This window comes from Bemisia tabaci, chromosome 2 (assembly GCF_918797505.1).
Source record: "Bemisia tabaci chromosome 2, PGI_BMITA_v3".
NCBI lineage: Eukaryota > Metazoa > Arthropoda > Insecta > Hemiptera > Aleyrodidae > Bemisia > Bemisia tabaci.
Window position 1 is genome coordinate 56587029 of NC_092794.1, and position 18716 is coordinate 56605744.

The window sequence follows — 18716 nt, forward strand, 5'->3', positions numbered from 1 at the left end:
AGAGAAATTGATAGGGTGTTTTCACTGCTTTCTTCGCCGGATTAAGTTAAAGTGACAAAAATACTGCGCGCAATATTCTTCGCGCTCCTAAGCCGCTCGTATTGCCATCACAATTATTGAAGGGGAACTTGACAGATTGAGAAACACGCAACAGGGAGAGTAAATCACTGTGTGTTCCTTACCGGAACTGTGCGAAATTGGCAAGACTTCTGTACGCAACTATTCGTGTCTTCTAGCGAAATTATTGATATAAGATAATATGTTTTCATCTCGTACCTCACTTAATACAAAAATTGATAATTTTGCTCCTGGGATATTTTGTATTTTAAAGCAAATGTGTAGAATTCGTTAAACATTTTACTGAATATTCTGTATGATCTTACAATGCTGAAAACGACAAACTTATACAAATTCATCCCATAGTTTCCTCTCTAAAATATAAATTGGACGTATTTATGCTAAAAAGAACTATGTCGCACCTAAAACCTATACACATAGTTCCTTTAAGCATAAATACGTCCAATTAGCGTTAGAGATTCCAAAACACCAACTAAGAAATGAATCAGTGGGAACGAAAACACATCAACTCGGAAAAATGAAAATAATGAAGACACACACCAAACTGCACAGTGGATGAAGAAGTTAGTGTAGGAAAAAGATTTTTGCTGCCGGAAGACAAATACTTATGGACACTTTAAAGGTCCAAGTTGGAACAGATGCGCTAACTTCAATGACCTTTACGTAAATTGCCTGTCTTTAATGTAAACTGAGCATTTTCGCGTTACCGAGTTGGTGTGTTTTCGTTCTCACTGATTCGAATGTCCTTTCTGCATCTAACGTCTCAATTGGACGTATTTCTATCAAACGTTACTAAGCGCCAATTTAAGTTCCTTTTGAGGAATTTAGAATCCCGGATAGCGCGTTCTGTCAAACGGACCTAAGCGCCATGGAAAAGCATTGCGAGTATAGGACGGAATAAGCCGGACGCCCAATTCCGCCGCCAATCCAAGCCCCCCTCTACCTTCCTCACCCATGGCGCTTAGGTCCGTTTGATAGAAATACGTCCAAATGTCATTTCTCAATAGTGTTTCGCACTATGGGCATCGACATGATGATGATAATTGGATTACATTTTGCAATAAGGAACCACTATCCCCGGCTCTCCCATTAAAGCACATATCTGCATAGGGAAACCAACGGCATGTATGCTGTTTCTAACATTGGCCAGAAATAGTGGTTCCTTTTTGCAAAATGTAATCTAATTATAATGAATCTGTGGAACTTGTGATGGGCAGGTCAGCTGCAGGAGATCGCAGGGAGCCTGTACCGGATCAAGCTGGGGATCAAGGTGCTCTCGGAGGAGATGGAGGTGAAGAAGAAGCGCTCCTGCGGCGGGCTCAAGAACTTCCTGGTCAAGTTCCGGCTCAACTTCGACAACCAGGAGTACGTGGCGCGGCAGCTGAGCATGACGCACAAGTCCCGGGTCTCGGACCTCCCGCCGGTCTCCTGCTCCCTCCTCCTCCGCCTCTTCCCGTTCGGGGTCGCCTTCGACGAGCGAATGCGTATCGTCCAGCTCGGCGAGAAGCTCCTCGAGGTCTGGGCCGCCTCCGCAGGACCCGACGCCGCCGCTGAAGAGTCCCTCGTCGGACGCCCCGTCGTCGACAACTTTAGGCTCCGACGCCCCCGCGGCATCCCTTTCACTTGGCCTAATGTGAGTTTACACCCATGGTCACATATTTTGGGCAACTACATGAGTCGAGATCATGCACGGAGAAAAAAACTTCGTGCGTGGGACCCGAAGTTTAGGTCATATGGATCTCTGAACTTTTCGGATTGAGCATCTGAACACTTTAGGTCCAGCTGCTGAGGTTTGGATCACACATCTGAAACTTCAGTTCTTACATCTGAAGTACTTCGGTTTTCACATCCAAAAAACTTCGGTTCTCACATCTGAAGTACTTCAGATGTAAGAACTGAAGTTTCAGATGTGTGATCCGAACCTCGGCAGCTATAGACCTAAAGTGTTCAGATGCTCAATCCGAAAACTTCAGAGATCCATATGACTTGAATTTCAGGTCCCACGCACGAGGTTTTTTTCTCCGTGTGGGAGATGAGAATGCATGACATCGTATTCGACGTCATTGTCTGGTATACCGAGAAAAAAGATTGGTAGAATTTACCATTCCTTCACGCTGTACTTCACACAGCGTCAATTCAGAGTCAATTCTGCCAGAAAGGTAAACGTTACTGCATAGGGTGTTCAAAAAGTAATGCACGTTTTCGTTTTTTGAGCGAACAGAAACAGCGTCTATTAACTTGCGGTTTGCGTGCACTTAAAGTAGACGTAGTTACCAATAAAACAAGACCAAGCACAGCTCTCTAGCTTAAAAATCGACTGAATGATAGGGTTTTTAAAATGATATGTCGAGGGACACTTTCCAGGATTTTCAGCTACAAATATGTACGTTAATTTATTTTATTAATTAGTTATTTTAAAAACCCTATCATTCGGTCAATTTCTAAGCAAGAGAGCTGTTCTTGGTCTTGTTTTATTAATTACGTCTACTTTAAGTGTACGCAAACCGCAAGTTAATAAACGCTGTTTTCGTTCGGTCAAAAAACGAAAACGTGCATTACTTTTTGAACACCCTATGTATATACTGGTACAGGTAACCATTCCTGTGGCATAATCGACTTTGAATTCACGCTGTGTAAAATACAGCGCGGAGGAATGGTAAATTTTACCAATCTTTTTACTCGGTGTATAGTCATGTTAACAGGATGACAGGAGAGAGGCTGCCGAAGAAGACACTTTCCTTCTGGGAGGAGACGAAGGGGACGCCCAATGAAAGGGTGGTGACAGGGGGTTTAGCGGAAATGGGGGAGTGCCAAATCCCTAAAGGGCTTTGGAAGGATAGTATACCTTGGCGGCTGGGTGTTGCAGAGCACCAAAAGGAGCTATGAAAGCGGTTTTTATGTACATTTGTATGGATAGAGATCAGACATGTCGAAATAATGAGCTCTTATAGAGCCAATAAGGGGCTAGGCATTCGTGTAGGTAAAAACGGTTAATCATCTAAGGGATAAACTACAGGCCGTACAAGGAAAAAAATTAACAGAATCCAAACTATACATCTAGCTGATTTTGGTGCCAGATATTAGAGTGGTTACACCAGGCAGGGGTATGATTTAGATAGCCGAAAGTCTAGTTGGATCAACCATATACCTCTTGCTGGTACAAATATTGTAATATCTGGCGCCAAAATCCTCTAGGAGTATAGTCAGGATCGTGATACTTTTTTTTTTTTTTTTTTTTTTTTTTTTTTTTTTTGTGTGTGTAACAATTATAGTGGTAAATCAGTTTGGATCATTTTAATTCACAGGTCGGCTGCCCTTTTGGGCCTTAGAAGCTCCACAATCTAACCCTCAGGCTGAATTCCAAGTAGAGGAATCAGTCGCAATTTTTTTAAATTTCCTCATAAGCAATTCCCAGTACTGTTTGTTTTTCTACCACTAGCTCTGGAATAAAGGTTGAGGTAACCAGACAATTGCAGGACTAATTAAATCGTTTGGGTCTCCTGCTAGCAGATGTCTTGCTATCGCGACCGAACTGGCTAACCTGACTGTGTTTATTCCCGAGTTCCTCCCATTATAAGTCAGATGAATACCAGAGTGACAAGAATCTTTCTTTTAAGCATCCCAGCAAAGAAATCAACGGTGCTATTCCTGCATGTTTACAACAACAATTAACTTAATTTGCTCAAGGTTGAAATGTATGCTCTAGATGTTGTACTTGATAGACGTTACGTTCGAGCTAGAGGTCATTCGCCTACCATCCTACATGACATCTAAGTCTAAGAACAAGGCCCAAAGCAAGAGCTCTCAGAAACTGGAAGGGGCTGTATCATTGCCAGACTTGCTGGATCGGAAAGGTAGTCATGGCTCCCGCAGTATTCTTCTCAAAGGGCAACTCAGATACCTCCAAGAAATCAACGTCATCATATTCCTCTGCAGTCCAGTGTAAGAAAATCCCTATCATGACTATTTATCCTCGGAATTTTAAGCGGCAGGCACTCTGTGAACCTGCTATATTATAACAAATTGCTAAGCATATTAGGCTTATTTTATCGGCTGACTCTATTAAAGTGACGGCACCTGATGGTAAACTAATGTCACTAAACTAACGCGCGCGAATTTTGGGCTGAAACAATTCTTCGAGTTTTTTTAAATAAGCATCATCATTTATATTTACAGTTCATTCTTACATATTCATTTATAATTTACAAATTGTTATAATATATGAATTCCGTATCTTCAACTTCGAGTTTAGAGTTTATTTTTTTTAAACTGTTATCTACGTTTGGCCCCCCCCCCTTTTAGCGTGTTTTTCGTGCCACAGCAATAAATGCTAAAACACAAAAGGCACCCAGAGTGCTTTGAGATCATCTTCATTTTATAAATATTTGGGACGAAAATAGTCTCAGAGAGTGTTCAGAAATAGATGCACATTTTTCTCTGGTCGATTTAATTATACCTATTCCTTTCATTAAACTGTAGTTATAAATTAACGATGAACATTTTTGAATAAGTTTATAATTTTTTTTAATAATTAATGCGCATATTGAAGTTTTCAAATAAAGTCAGGGTTAATATTTTGTCAAGGAAATAAAATACTGAGAGCAGATCAGTGCAAGGTGGAACTTTATTTAGATCAAAATTATCATTTCAAATCAATGATTTTTAAACCCAAAACATTATTGTTCAAACCACTCGCTAGTAGTAAATCTATAACAGATTTAGTTATCTTTGGGGCTTAAGAAATGTATGTTTGAACTTCTTTCAGAATCAATAATTTAGACGAAATGCAGAGCATGGATTTGTACGTGAACGATCTTAACATGCACGGTCTGAGTCGAGAATTAGTATTAAAAGGATGGCACCACTGCTCCAGGTAAGTTTTCTTTTTAGAGACATTAACTTAAGTTTATCGAAGTTTTTTTTAAATTTTATTATTAAGTTACATCAGTCATAGGAAATTAACAAAACACACCAATTCCTCTTACTCAATAGTTATTTTTACGGCAAAAAGGGATAAACCATTAAATTCATAGGTAGCTGTGTAGAATAAAGAAGCGTTTCATACGTGGACGTGAATTTTACCGAAGAAATTAATTTTGCTCCAAAGCAACACAGGTCCTAAAGCTAGATGTCTCTGTAGGAGGAAGAGAGAGAGGGAAAGAAGATGTAACCTTAAGTCAGAAGTTGGAACTAGAGATCGAGGATTCAAAAAAATAAATTCTTAACGTAGAGATTTTCCAAAATATAGAGTAAAGAAATTTTTTTTAAAACCCCTAACACAATCAAAGGTAGAAGAGATATAACCGCAGGTCTCGAATTTTAACGTCTCTCCCAAATATCTAACGGACACCTCATTGGCAGCATGGAGCGGAGCATAGCGGGTTCATGCTTCGCGCCGTAGCGCCTTCAATTATGCAGACGCAACACGGGCATCCATCAAGTACGAATAGTTGTATCTCTGCGCAGTCATCAACGCCCGTCCTTTCGCTTGCTCTATTGCCATGCTGTGCTGGTTCCGTTCGTCTTATTTGTAGTGGCGCTTCAAGGGCTACGTGAGCAACACAATAGAAGTTAGGAGAGACGTAATCGGGCCTCGTTTTTTAACGATATGCCAAAATTTGAGCGACATTTCATTGGCAGCCGCAGCATAGACCGTGCATTGTGAGTTTACGCTTCGCGCCATCGCGCCTTCAATTATGCAGCTGCAACACGGACATCCATTAAGAACGAATAGTTGTATCTCTGCGCCGTCATCAACGAGCGTCGACGTGTTTCTTATTTTTGAACGAAGTGAAGGTAAAGTTTGCTTCAAATGAGATATGATGTGTCTAAATCAAAAATAATTTTGAAAAGAAAATGATGAAAAATGTTTGAGATTCCTTTTAAGCGCCTTAAAGGGCGTACATCTGAAAATTGGTTTTTTTGGCGAGAGTTGTGTCGTGTCAGGAACTTTTTCTTACGACTACCCCTAAAAATCCCAAGCCGGGCCAAATTGAGTCGATTCTCTCTTCTTGGAGATTCATACACGGTGAATGAGGAAAGGGGGGGGGGGCGCCGTATGTTACCGAAAAGGTGAAAATAAAAAAAAAAAAAAAAAAACTTATATGAAAAAAAAAAAACATAGAAATAAAATAGATAGTGCTACAGAAACAATCAAAATTAATGTATTTACGGGTCAATTTGACTCGACTTTGGTCTTTATTTGCGTAAGAAAAAAGTTTGAAGCATCTAAGGGTCAACATTTGATTCATACACACGAGGAGGTTGCCGAACATACAAAAACACCGAAATAGGTATTTAAAGATACTGTTTGCGCGAAAGGTAAATTTCAATTCAAAATCCCATCTATAATAGTTACCCGACCTATGTCAGCAATTCTTTCGTTCACGATAACTATCGTTAGATTTACGTTAGCTTCTTCAAATTTCGCAATTTTGTCCATTTTGGTCTTATGAAGAACTGTATAAATTTTCGGTTAAATCGCATTTACCGTTTACTTACAAACGGTAATTAACGTAAGTGCCCTACTTACGCTGTTTTCCACTAAACTGTTTTTATGAAAGTTCCATTCCTTGGTTTCCTTGGTAACCTTTGTTTGCTATCAGCTGATGTTTTATTTCAATTTATTTTTTTATTTTTTTCATTTTTTTTCTTTCTTTTTTTAATAAATCATTGCTAGGTTAGTTCTAATTTTTTTGCCAGCACCCCCCTCCCCCCACCCGCAGTTCATTTTTTTTAGCTCCAACACCCTCTCCCCACAACTCATTTTTCTATCGATTTTATCATTTTTTTTGTATGGCATGTCTTGCTCCCCTACCACCATTTTTTCGGGGTTATAGATATTTTAGCGGCCTCTAGACCCGTGACTCCAGTCACGGGCATTTCGCTAGTCAATATATAAGTAAATCCAGGATAAGCTACACGCCCAACAGTGGGCATTTTGCCAAAATTCAGTCAAAGATAACCTGATTTTATCGTAAACCAATCTGTCTCTTTGAAGTTGTTCGTCAGTGGTTGAGATTTCTGTAAATCTCTTTGCTCTTGAAGCGGCAGAGTCCAGCAATTTTCGGAGTTTTCCGCGTTTTTTCATTAAATATGCTCTATTTCGGTGTAATCAAATTCCGGCTTATGCGAGTCGAAAGCCGGTGCGGCGGCCGCGCGGCGCTACAATGACTGTTGCCATGTTCCAAAAAATACTTTTTGTTTTTGAAAAATAGGAATCTACAGACCAAATTTGTATTCCGATTGATGCTTGACATTTAATTTTATTTTGAGCGTGCTATCAATTTATATCTTTATATCGTTGTCAAATCGCACAAAAAGTTGGGATTTCACCATGGATTAAGCGTGAAAACCTTTCAAGTGTCTGATTTGATAGTACTAAGCAAGTTATTTTCAATTTTTACACAATTTGTCAACAATTCCAAAGAAAACAATTCAGTGCGAATACGCGTGGGCGGTCGCATTTTGCACCATCTCGACTTCATAATATGGCATCGGGTACACTAAGGGTACATTTTGACCGCAGAGCAAGCCTGCACCCTCTGCGCATTATAAGCCTTTCAAATGGCAGCTCAAACCAAAATTTAACCACCGTTATGTATTCGGCTGTTCTAAGGAAAAATGTCGTACGAGCTTTCAAACGTTGCAATCTTTCCTTCAATAAAAAAAGAATTTACTGAGAACGTTGTAAATAATTTTCTATAAAGTTTTCAGACGATTCTGTATGCAATTTAATTTAAAATATCTGAAAATATCAAGAAGAGGCATCGTGAATAGCTTTCCTCCAAAAACATGTTTTATCCGAGGAAATTTGACAACTCTTGAATATTGATACGGCGTTTTTCCTTAGCACGGCAGTGTTAACCTTAATTTCAGTCTGTTCTTGCTTCTGCATTCATTTACTGCTGGCACTGAAGATTGCAAAGGTGAGGAATCGATATGTTCTCAGAGGATTTTATCGATCCGTCATGGTAGCCTGGTATTCTGTAATTGGACTGTATTTTGCAATTTGGAACCATAAATTCTAGCTCGGGTTAAAAACAACGTATGTGTCATTAGTTTCCCTATGCACATGCACAAGTGTTTTTTCAGATGAGCCAGACTTTATGGTTCCAAATTGCAAAATGCTGTCCAATTCTGGTTTCTTGCGATTTTAGTAGGACATTATAACACGTTTGCTTTTTGAAATGTTGTCGATGGTGATTTTAATAATACTTTCAATTTGACTTGAAGGTTGGAACTGATGCACGAGAGAGCAGAACAAAGATCCAACCAACTGGAGGACAGTTACGCTCTTTTAGACTGTTGGAAGAAGCGAGGCGACGATCTGCTGTACTCGATGATTCCCAGGACAGTCGCGGATCGACTCAGAGCAGGCGAGAGCCCTCTCAGCACTTGCAAGGTTAGTCTTTGGTTGTAAGGGCTGAGTTGCTTGCGCATTTTTGGAGGAGGGGCATTCCTCCCCGCCCCCCCAAAAACAGAAAAAGTGCATTACTTTCGCAGTCCCCATAATCGGTATAAATATCATAGATGAGTTTAGGGCCCTGTTGTCACGCGTAATCCTACCAACCCCTCACCGGGGTGATAAAATTACAATTACCGGGGATTTCCATGTACAATTTGCGCGGTCCAACAATCCGGGGTAGTTTAGAGGGGGGGGGCGTAAAGGAGGGGGTATCCCTGAGGCGAATGCATCCTGTATGGCTCATTTGCTTACTTTGTCAACATCCCTGGCACTTCGGGTCAGCCGGGTTGCATCGCCCTCCGGCTTCGGTCCGAGCATAGCCCCCCTTCCCCCACCCCTCATCCTCCACCCCCTCACCCCCACCACCCCCTCCTTCCCACCGCGGCACCTATCCGAGCATCGATGACTATGTCTACAAATCGAACTATTAGCGGGCCACTTCAAAGCTCCCCGCCGCTCGGCCGATTGGACGTCTTCCGATACAGCCGCCAAAACCGCGTATATCCAAGCGGGGCACCATCCCCTTTGCGTGGTTATCCCTCAGCCGCGGCGTGGCAGGACACATGTTACAACGAGGTGGAGGGCCAGGTCAGCGGAAGGACCAATACACTTAATGGGATCCAAATGATTCGTTTGTGTACCTACGTTTCGCCGAGTGTTTGTGGACCATGATCGGTCGTGTCCCGCAGCCGGGTTGAGGAAGAATGCAGTATGAGCCCTCGGGCGTTGCTGAATGTTTTCGATTAAATACGAATTTTCAGGAAAACTTGAGGGTAATTTTCTTCCAGTTTCTCACGTAATTTTATTCGCAGTTCAATCTACAGTACCTGTAAATTCCGAGAAAAAATAGTCATGTCCACCTCAAAAATAAATATTTTATCGAAAGAAGTTTGGCAATATCTGAATGATCTTATGACGTTTTTATTTAGCTTAACGGTGTTGGTGATGGGTAGCACGCATTCTTGTCGTCAGATTCGAGCACTGCCGCACATTGGTTCCGAGACCCGATCTAGGTGGCATTAATTCGAAAAAATGAATTTTGGAAAAATTAAAATTTGACACCACAGATTGATAGTGCATACTCTCGAGAGTAACTTGGCCAAATATCATGAAGATTGGATCACTAATAAGGAAATGATAAGCACCTAAAGGTGAGGCCGCGAGGTACTTTTGGGCGGACTCGCACCAGTTTTCAGTGTTTACTGTCAGGTCCTATGATTTGAAGTTCATCACACAGAAATAGATGCAAATGTGAAGTGTTCTGTTATGGTATATCAAAAATATAAGGCATGTTAAAGGTTTATACGTTCTTACTATCTTTCAAAAACGTGTCTATACATCTAGACAAGCCGTTAGAAAAAAGCGTTATTTTCTACTAATTCCAAGCAAATTTTTACAAAAATGGCTCTAGATGAATGTCTTGCGCCGGTTCGCACGCATACAGACCTACTGTAGTAGTTAGTACTAACCCTAAACTTGATTTTAGTGCAATAAAATTCTGCGCATACTTGCGTCCCTGGGGGTTAGGGCACTTTGAATTTCCAAAACCGGCTTTCAAGAAATAAAGAATTGACACACTAAGGAGCTTACTGCAGACCTCAGATCCTTGGGAATATAAATACTGCATTTTTTATAGGTCATGTGGGTTCTCAAGTCTTCATAATCGTTAAGATGATTATTTTTTACTTTGTCTATACCTCTAGAGAAGCCCATAGACTTACCACAGCTCCGGTTTTTTGACCGGAAATTTTACAATTATGACTCAAAATAAAGGCCCTGCGTAGGTTCGCACACGTGCAGACCGACTGTAGTAGTTAGTGCTGACCCTACACTTGATTTCGGAGCAAAAAAATTCTGCGCATACTTGCGTCCCTGGAGGTTAGCGCACTTTGAATTTCCAAAACCGGCCTTCGAGAAATGAAGAAAATTGACACACTGAGGAGTTTACTGCACTACTGCAAACTCCAAATCTTTGAGGACTGCATTTTTTGCACATCACGTGAGTTCTCAAATCCTCACAATCATTGGGATGATTATTTTTCACCTTGTCTATAACTGTAGAGAAGCCCATAGACTAAAGACAGTTCCCGTTTTTTGACTAGAAATTTTACAATTATGGCTCAAAATACAGAACACGTGGGTTCTTAAATCCTCTCAATCGTTTAGATAATTGTTTTTCACATTGTCTGTACCTTTAGAGAGGCCCATAGACATAGCACTGTTCCACAGAAAAGGAGCTTACTGCACTCCTCGCGCATTATTCCGTGATTGTATGAGTAAATGTCCTCTAACTTAACGACGAATGCTTATTTCTTTCTTGGTTCATGATTTCTTCGTGCTTTTATTCTCTCAGGTTTGTAAGGCTCTGAAATCATCGCAAGCTCACAACTTTGTTTAAAAAAGAAAAAAAGCAAGTGTGACACCTCACTCTTTTTGATGCGCAATAAAATATTATACCGATGAATATTTTCCTGCTCCTACAGACAGTAATCATTTTTCTTTCAAAATACTTTGTTATTAATTTTGGTTTCTGCTTTCCTTCATTGAGTGAATACCTATACTTCTTGTTCAAGTAAAATATTTATGCTACGTATGTTTAAATTGCCGCGTATAATGAATTTAAATGTATTTTTTGAATTATAGACGAAGATCGAATCTTAATTCATAGTTATTCTGATAATATAATAATTCTGATAGCATAATTGTACCATTAAATTACGAAGCTTCAAAATTTCTGTTGGTTTTAAAGCGCGGCGAATCAAGAAATCAGCGAGCATTGAGGTTCAAATAAAGTCCTTCTTACGCTGATTTTTCAACACTGTATGAACAACTCGAATAGTGGGATAAGCAGTTTTCTTTGGTACTGGAATTTATTTTCCTCAGGGAAACCACAGCATTTAGGAGGTATATTTTACCAGATAATACCAATTCCTGATTCACAAAATTATGCAACATTGCCCACCCTCCCCATAAAAAAATTAGTAATTAGAGGAGAAATCCTCGTAAATTCATCGATAGTTTTTGATGATAAATCAAAAAAGGTTGAAAAATATATCAGTCCAGGAATTCAGCCATTTTAAAATATTATTAATGTAGTATTAAGTATGAATTTTCAAGCTAAATGCAAATTTACCACCTTATGCTAAAAGATACAGTCAAATTGACTTCAAATTCGTAATGAGCGACCCAAAGAACCCCTAGAAACATATATAATATGTCATCATCAGTGATATTCTAATTAATGCCACCTAGATCGGACCCTGGAACCAATGTGTGCCGCGGCAAGGAAGAACACCGTATAAACGATCAAAAATTGCCGAATTTCTCATCCGATAAAGTACTCACCATCGAGAAAAGATATTAATTTTTTGGAGGAAGAGAACTAATACATTGAGACGCAAATGTAATTTTCGCTTAGAAAACGCTTGAGATAGTTCCTTTTGTTTTAAACACGTCCACTCGATTCCCTACCATCCCTAAACATTTCCAAGAAATGAACCTTTGAGTAACGATTTGAACGACATAGACTTGTCTTTGTAAACAAGTTGAAAGTTAAGAATGGAAATTATTCATCTTTTCATACAAAAGGTCTAATTTTTGGGATTCGCTTGTTTCTGTAAATTCCTCTCTCCCTAAATTTTTGACAATTTTATTAAATTTCATTTCATGATCTTAAATCACAAAACGAAGCTCTTGTGACAACAATAGGTAAACATGCTTTCAAAAATCTCTAAAATCCCGGAAAAAACGTAAGTCATTTAGAAAACCGTTGAAAGTTATGCTTGAGGAAACCGTTTTAGTATTATGTCAAGTAAAATGTACAGAAGTATATAATTTAAGTAAAAAAAAGTATTAAAAACTAATAAACTGACTGTCTTTAGTTTTTCAAAACTTAAAATGCATGATACAAAATTAAAAAACTGCTGATCAAATTTACGATGCAAAAATCGAAAAACCTCTTTTCAACGTAAAACTTACCGATAGTAGATTTCACTTGAAAAACTGGCCTTAAAGGTAACTGAAGGTAACATACCTCTTTTGGTTTAGGTTAGGTTAGGTTAGGTCAGTCGAGGTCTTTTTTTTTAAATTTTGTAAAAATTTTCATTTCAAATTTTTTAAAGTTTAACAGAAATTTTGCATTTTCACTTTTTACGGGGTTGTTTTTTGGGCAAACGTGACAACGCGGGCGACGAAAGGGGAGTGAGTCCGTGAGACGCAGTGGGCACATTAATCGTTTAACCGCACATCAAAGCAAATCCGAATCGGGTCGCAGTTGATGCAGTAATTGGAATATTTATTACGAGTTTACGACCCCAACTCATATCCAGCCCAACCATGTGCACGGGGTCCTGTCTTGCGTGCACTGCTCAGTCCCAATAGTCCTCAATGGATGCCGTTTTTCAATTCTTTATTTTTTAATTAAATTCGTAACTAATATGCTTTAAAATCCAAAATTTTATGTAGTCACCTTTTTACGGATGTCAAAATTGTGCAACCGGAAACGAATTGCAACAGATCAGTTGCAGCAGTAACAAATTGTGCACTGTTGAAAATATCGGAGTGAAACCCACAAATAACTCAAAGAGCCCATTAGAAGACAAAGGCAGGGTAAACTAGGCTGAAATAACCGCGATGTTTTGCAGTGGTTCCAACCCTTTTGTCAACCACGATACACACACAAATGAGAAAATACGTTTCAAAACACATTTCAGAAGGAACGTGCTTTAAATCTATCATAGCAGTATGAAGCGATTTTCTAGAATAAAATACGCTTTTTCGTAAAGAGGAATGCATACTAAAGTGCGCTCTTGCCTGCAGAATGAGAATATGTGCCTGATTTTTACGTTTTAACTCGAACATCACCTTTAAACGCAAAGTAGGTAACTGAGAGGAAGGCCGGGCTCAAAAGCGCCTTCAATTCTATGGCTGCACAATTTTAACTACGTAGAAGTTGATATATTTGTATCCACCTAAAGTTTAATTTCTGTTTGAATTTGCCATCTTAAAGGTTACATTGGACTGTTTTGGCATACGTTGTAGTCAGATGATTCAAAAATGCAGAGGATGAGGTTTTACTTGCTTAAGTATTGTCATGGACTTTACTCAAACACAGCTAGACGCTAAATGATTTATGCATATCGTCTTAATCATTAATCAACATACTTGTTCTTTTTTTTTTTGCCTCGATCACTGAAGAGAGTGGTTTCTGTTTGACTACTGCTTTGCGGTTCATTTTTAACCGTGCATCAGCGTCAGCAAAAAAATTAAAAACAAAAACAAAATGATGAAATATAGCATCTAAAGTAATTGAAGAAATTTAAAACAAAATGAGGAGATGGAAGCCGGAAACTTTATAAATAAAATGATATCGCATTCGGAAGAAACCATTGAAAGAAAGTTAATCAAATCTCGTCAAAATTACGTAATTTTCATTTTACATTGTCTCTCACCGATCCTTTTCATAAAGTTTCCGGTTTCCTTATTATCAGTGCGTTTTAAATTCCTTCAATATACTTGGAATTCCATATTGTAAAATTTTTAATTTTATTTTTTATTGTATATATAATCGACGCGCGATGCAAGGTAGCAAAATGTGACCTGAAAATGTGCCCAAAGGCTTGAAATATTATAGTTGAATGAATACCAACCTCCTCTCAAATCGGGCCAAGAAGACAGAGGACAAGTATAAATTGTTGAGGAGACGTAATAACTTACAAACGCTAATTTTGTGCATTATACACTTAAAGGGTATTTTGAGAGCAGTCCTGTGGTATTACAAAAGTAATTAACAAGTGTCAGTGAAGATGCCTGTTACGATCATTTGCCCCTTCGCTATCATTTTTGACTTCCGGATCTCAAGGGTCTCCGTAAGACCCAGCGTTCATCCCCTCTTAATCAGTGGTGTGGCGTGCTTTACGATAAATCGATTGATCTGCCATCTAAACCTAAGGAAAAGGATCGATTAACAGGGTGTTCGCAGCGAACACCTTAATAATCGATTCTTTACAATAGGTGTAAATGGCATAACAATCGATAAATCGCAATTCACGCCACGCCACTGCTCTTAATGAGGGCGCTCCAGTTGATTCATCAAGACAAAATAAAACAAATCAAAACAAAAATCGCCCTGTATCTTCTATGCATACAGTAGACCATTAGGTAAATTTCAATTTAATTTCCCTCCAGCAGGAAGAGATGCTCGATTCATGCGCTGTTTACTCAGCAAAGCTCGCACGTGAGTCCCGAGCCGTTCGGAAAAATATTCGCTGAACTTAATGCAGTCCGCTGCCCTGAGGTTCGTTAAAAGTAGGCACGACGGCTGGGCGGTATTTTTAAATGAAACGAAGCTGCTTTTCTTCGTTTTCGACGCGGGCCTTTTCATTTTCGCGGGTGAAAAAAGTGGCGGTGGCGCACCATGTGAAGATTGCAGTTTAGATACCGTCCAGTTTCACATCCCCGGGAAGGGCTAACGGTCAGAATATCAAACTTGACCAGCTTTTGTTATTTTATACGAATGGGTGTTTGTATTCTGGCAGGTTTCCCTCATTCGACTAATTTTCTTTCTCTTTCCTTCGCTTCGACCCGAGCTCCGCTTCGGATATCTTTGGCACTCGGGAAATGCCTGCAAGGTTCATAATAAGTTCCTTTCTCTCTCCCCTTCCCCCTCTCTTCCTCGCTCTATTACTCTCGTCAAGCACGTGAACTTCGCTTCCAAATTACGCGAGAATTATTTTAGGGCCTCGTGACTAAAAGCGAGTGAGAAAAATTGAGTTTTGATCTCAAAATTTAAGTTGGATTTTATCAACGAATGTTTCACACGGGCAATTGTTCATAAAATATTTGGACATTGTCAAGTGTTTGCTGATAAAACCCGGATTTTTTAAAAAAAATTTATGTCCAATGTACCCCTCTCAATTTTTACCAAATTTCGGTTAAAATTTGGAGAGCTGGAGGGCTATTAATAATCATAAAAAATAATACTTTTCTCCGAAATGAAGCTGTGTTTCTTTTAGAGTGCCTGTATGAGGAGAGTACGGAGCTCTTAGGGCCCAAAAAGGCAGTCAATACGGAGAAAAAACGTAGGGGGTATATCTTCCAAAGTTGTGTTTGTTGGGAGTTGATACGGGAGTTGATGGGATATGGGAAATGGGATATGGGATGTCCCCAGTTGATATGGGAATTTCCAATTTATTGTGGTACTACTGCAACTCAAGTTGGATTAGTGCCGAAACATTTCGGTTAGTAACCTATTTTATTGGGGTACTACCACAATTACTTGAGAATGCCAAAGTTGGATCTTTAGCTTCCTCTTTTTTTCTATGAACCGTCTAACACGATAAACTCGAATGATGCAAAAGGACATTTCCAATTAATTGTGGTAGTACCGCAGAATTTGGGTTAGTAACCTAATTTATTGGGGCACTACTACAATTAATTAGTAAAACTCATATAACCCCACAACAACATGTATCTTTTTTTTCGTGGTCTGCGATCTCTCCGTATAGATACTCATGTTTTCCCCGAGTAAAGCATGCTATTCCACTATGGGGTTTTCCGAATTTTTTCAGTCAATATCCCACGTATCGAAAGTTCGGTGCGTTTTTCCCCTTACGTTTCGCGGAAGGGTCACTGAAATTCTTGAAGGGTTTCCATTTCACACTTCTCATTGTTTTGTTATACTAGTCCCTTCTCTAAGACACTTCCAACGGGACGTGGAATAAGGAGGGATTAGATCTGCTTCTTTCTGCCAAGTTGTCACGTCTCGCTCTAAGTTGGGTGTTGTTACAATCGTGCTGGGTCGTTTGACTTACCCCCGCTCCCCGCTCCCCCTTCCGGGCGCGCTTTAAACCGTAAAAGTTGCCGGTTTCCGGAGCAGGGTGGGTTTAAGACCACCGTTGCCAAATTTCGGGACTCCCCGGTGTGGAGGTGTGCCACGATTGCGTCGGATACTGTCCTATCTGGCAGCGCTACTCAAGACGGGCGGAACTTGAGAGACGATGTTGTCGAGTCGTGTGATAAAATTTGCATACTTGACGCTGGGTTGCATGAGGAATGTGGTGATTTTCGATGCGACCTGGCGGCTATGTGCGAAAATAAAGGTGGTCAGGCACTGAAACGCGGATTGTTTTCTCTAACGAAACGACTGGCTGGCTTACGATATTTGTCTAATCCAGGATCGAACTTTTTTATTATTATAGATTGTGCGGAGCCCGGATCCAGTCCCAAGCCCTGACTTCTCGGTGTTGCCGAAATTTTGGTAATTTACTGGGAAAAATAAATGAATATAAATAAGCAGAAAGATTTAGTGGTAGCGAGACACCAAATTTATTAGACTTCAAAGCATCATAGGTTCTCAGAAAATGGCATTTCGGTAATGAAGTTGGGAAATTGTAAATTTTTGTCGTAACTCAAATTCGGTCATTAGACGGACTTTCGTTGTGCTTATTTTCTAATTTCACTAATATTTCGAGAGAATTTATTAAAATTACCCTCTTGAAAAAAGTATATATTTCAAATTGCCGCAATCGAAATGTGAAGTTCTTTTAGCCTATAATAAAAAACAATCAACCTATTACTTGAAAGAAGAAAATACATTTAGCTTTAAATTTTTAAACTTCAGGGTTTAAAGAAAGTACGATAAATATTACCGCAATATCATCAGAATTTACAACGATATTTTTTTGAACTGTCATTTTGATTTTAATATTTTATTTCATTTTTCTGTCGGTGTTTTTTTTTTATTCAAGACAATTACTTTCTCAATTTTGTCCTAAAACGTGAAGCGGTGAGAACCGCCAGCGATGCTTAATTGCATTGTAACGATGAAAAATTTCACCTAATAACTGATTTCATAATTTGTCAACGGATGCATATTTTACATGGAAAAGTGTCCCATCATTGTCAAATCAAAAATAAAATTCCTAAAAAAATTCAATAGAAAATTCGAAACCTTTCCTGAGTCACTGAATAAATTTTCAGTTGCAACTTTCCAACACTGCTCCGCAAATAAGCCCCTTTGGGACTCACCCCTGCAAATGTAAATATTCGTAGAAAAATGGACCTGTCAATTTCCTATCATCCCGAGGAATGAGTCTAAATAATAGCGTTTACTTCATATTGGCGCCGAGAGAGGGCGATTTGAACATAATTAAGATATTAGGCATCGGAAATAATATACAGAAGTGATCAATACATAGTTTTTTCCTAAAATGCGTTTTTGGCTCTGTCACCTTTAAACTGCCATATCCCTCTGATTTGGTTCAAAATTTGAGGTTTTTCTCTTTCCTGTAAAGTTTTTAATAATAAGCACTCCTATGAACAGTGGTGCCTCATAACGAAAATTGTATATGTTTACACTGATGTCCCAAAATGATTACTTACAACTTTCGATTATTCTTAAATTCTCCTATTTCTGCTGTGGCCAGGCCTCCTTATAGTTCGTTTACATGGAGAATATTGTCACCTCAGTCGCTTTATTATGAAAAAAATATGCCTCTTACTAATTGGTCAACGAGTTTAGAAACAGAATAGCTATGCTATTCATGAAACATGAACATGATAGCTGAAACACGATGGCTACCTCTGCTCCTAGTCTTCGACCAAAGAATTCCTAACTTTTGAAATGAGTTTTGAACAGACTTTGATCCATATTTTTCCCGAGGATTACACAGTTTCTGTGAGTATCATTTGGACTTATTTCTGCCAAACGGAGCTATGTGCATTATGACGTGAGCCGTGCCATGCATATGTTCTTATGGGTCTCAGGGCTCATTTCTGAATGCACATAGTTCCGTTTGGCAGAAATATGTCCATTTGTCTTTCAGTATTACAAATTCCTCTAGATCGGTTTCAAGGTCTTTAATTTTTGAGAGCTGTCCAAGAAACATCCAAAATTGATAAAATCTAATCAGAGATCGGCACAGCCGTGTGGAAATTCTCCCTATACCGATGCTTTAGGTCCTTTTATTGCTATATACGAAACGGCCCTCAGGAGAAGCATGGCACCCTTCGAGGAGGATAGGATAGTGAAGTTGACAGATATGACCCATTGGTGGATTTCATTTTATATTCAGAATGGATCAAATACTATCCTACAGCATTAAAATTTGGATCAAATTGATAAAGACCATCCAAGATACTTTCAACTCAGTTTCGAATGAGTTTTCTTTTC

At 39.2% G+C, this 18716-nt stretch overlaps 1 protein-coding gene across 2 annotated transcripts in view; it reads left to right on the forward strand.

Annotated features, from left to right (window-relative positions):
- LOC109030190 (soluble guanylate cyclase 89Db) overlaps positions 1–18716 on the forward strand; it is a 139563-nt gene that overhangs the window by 108715 nt on the left and 12132 nt on the right. For both annotated transcript variants that reach the window (XM_072295906.1, XM_019041025.2), the window contains 4 exons: positions 1296–1711; positions 3785–4020; positions 4844–4951; positions 8314–8482. In XM_072295906.1, the coding sequence (XP_072152007.1) occupies positions 1296–1711; positions 3785–4020; positions 4844–4951; positions 8314–8482 (929 nt within the window). The remainder of the gene's footprint in view (positions 1–1295; positions 1712–3784; positions 4021–4843; positions 4952–8313; positions 8483–18716) is intronic.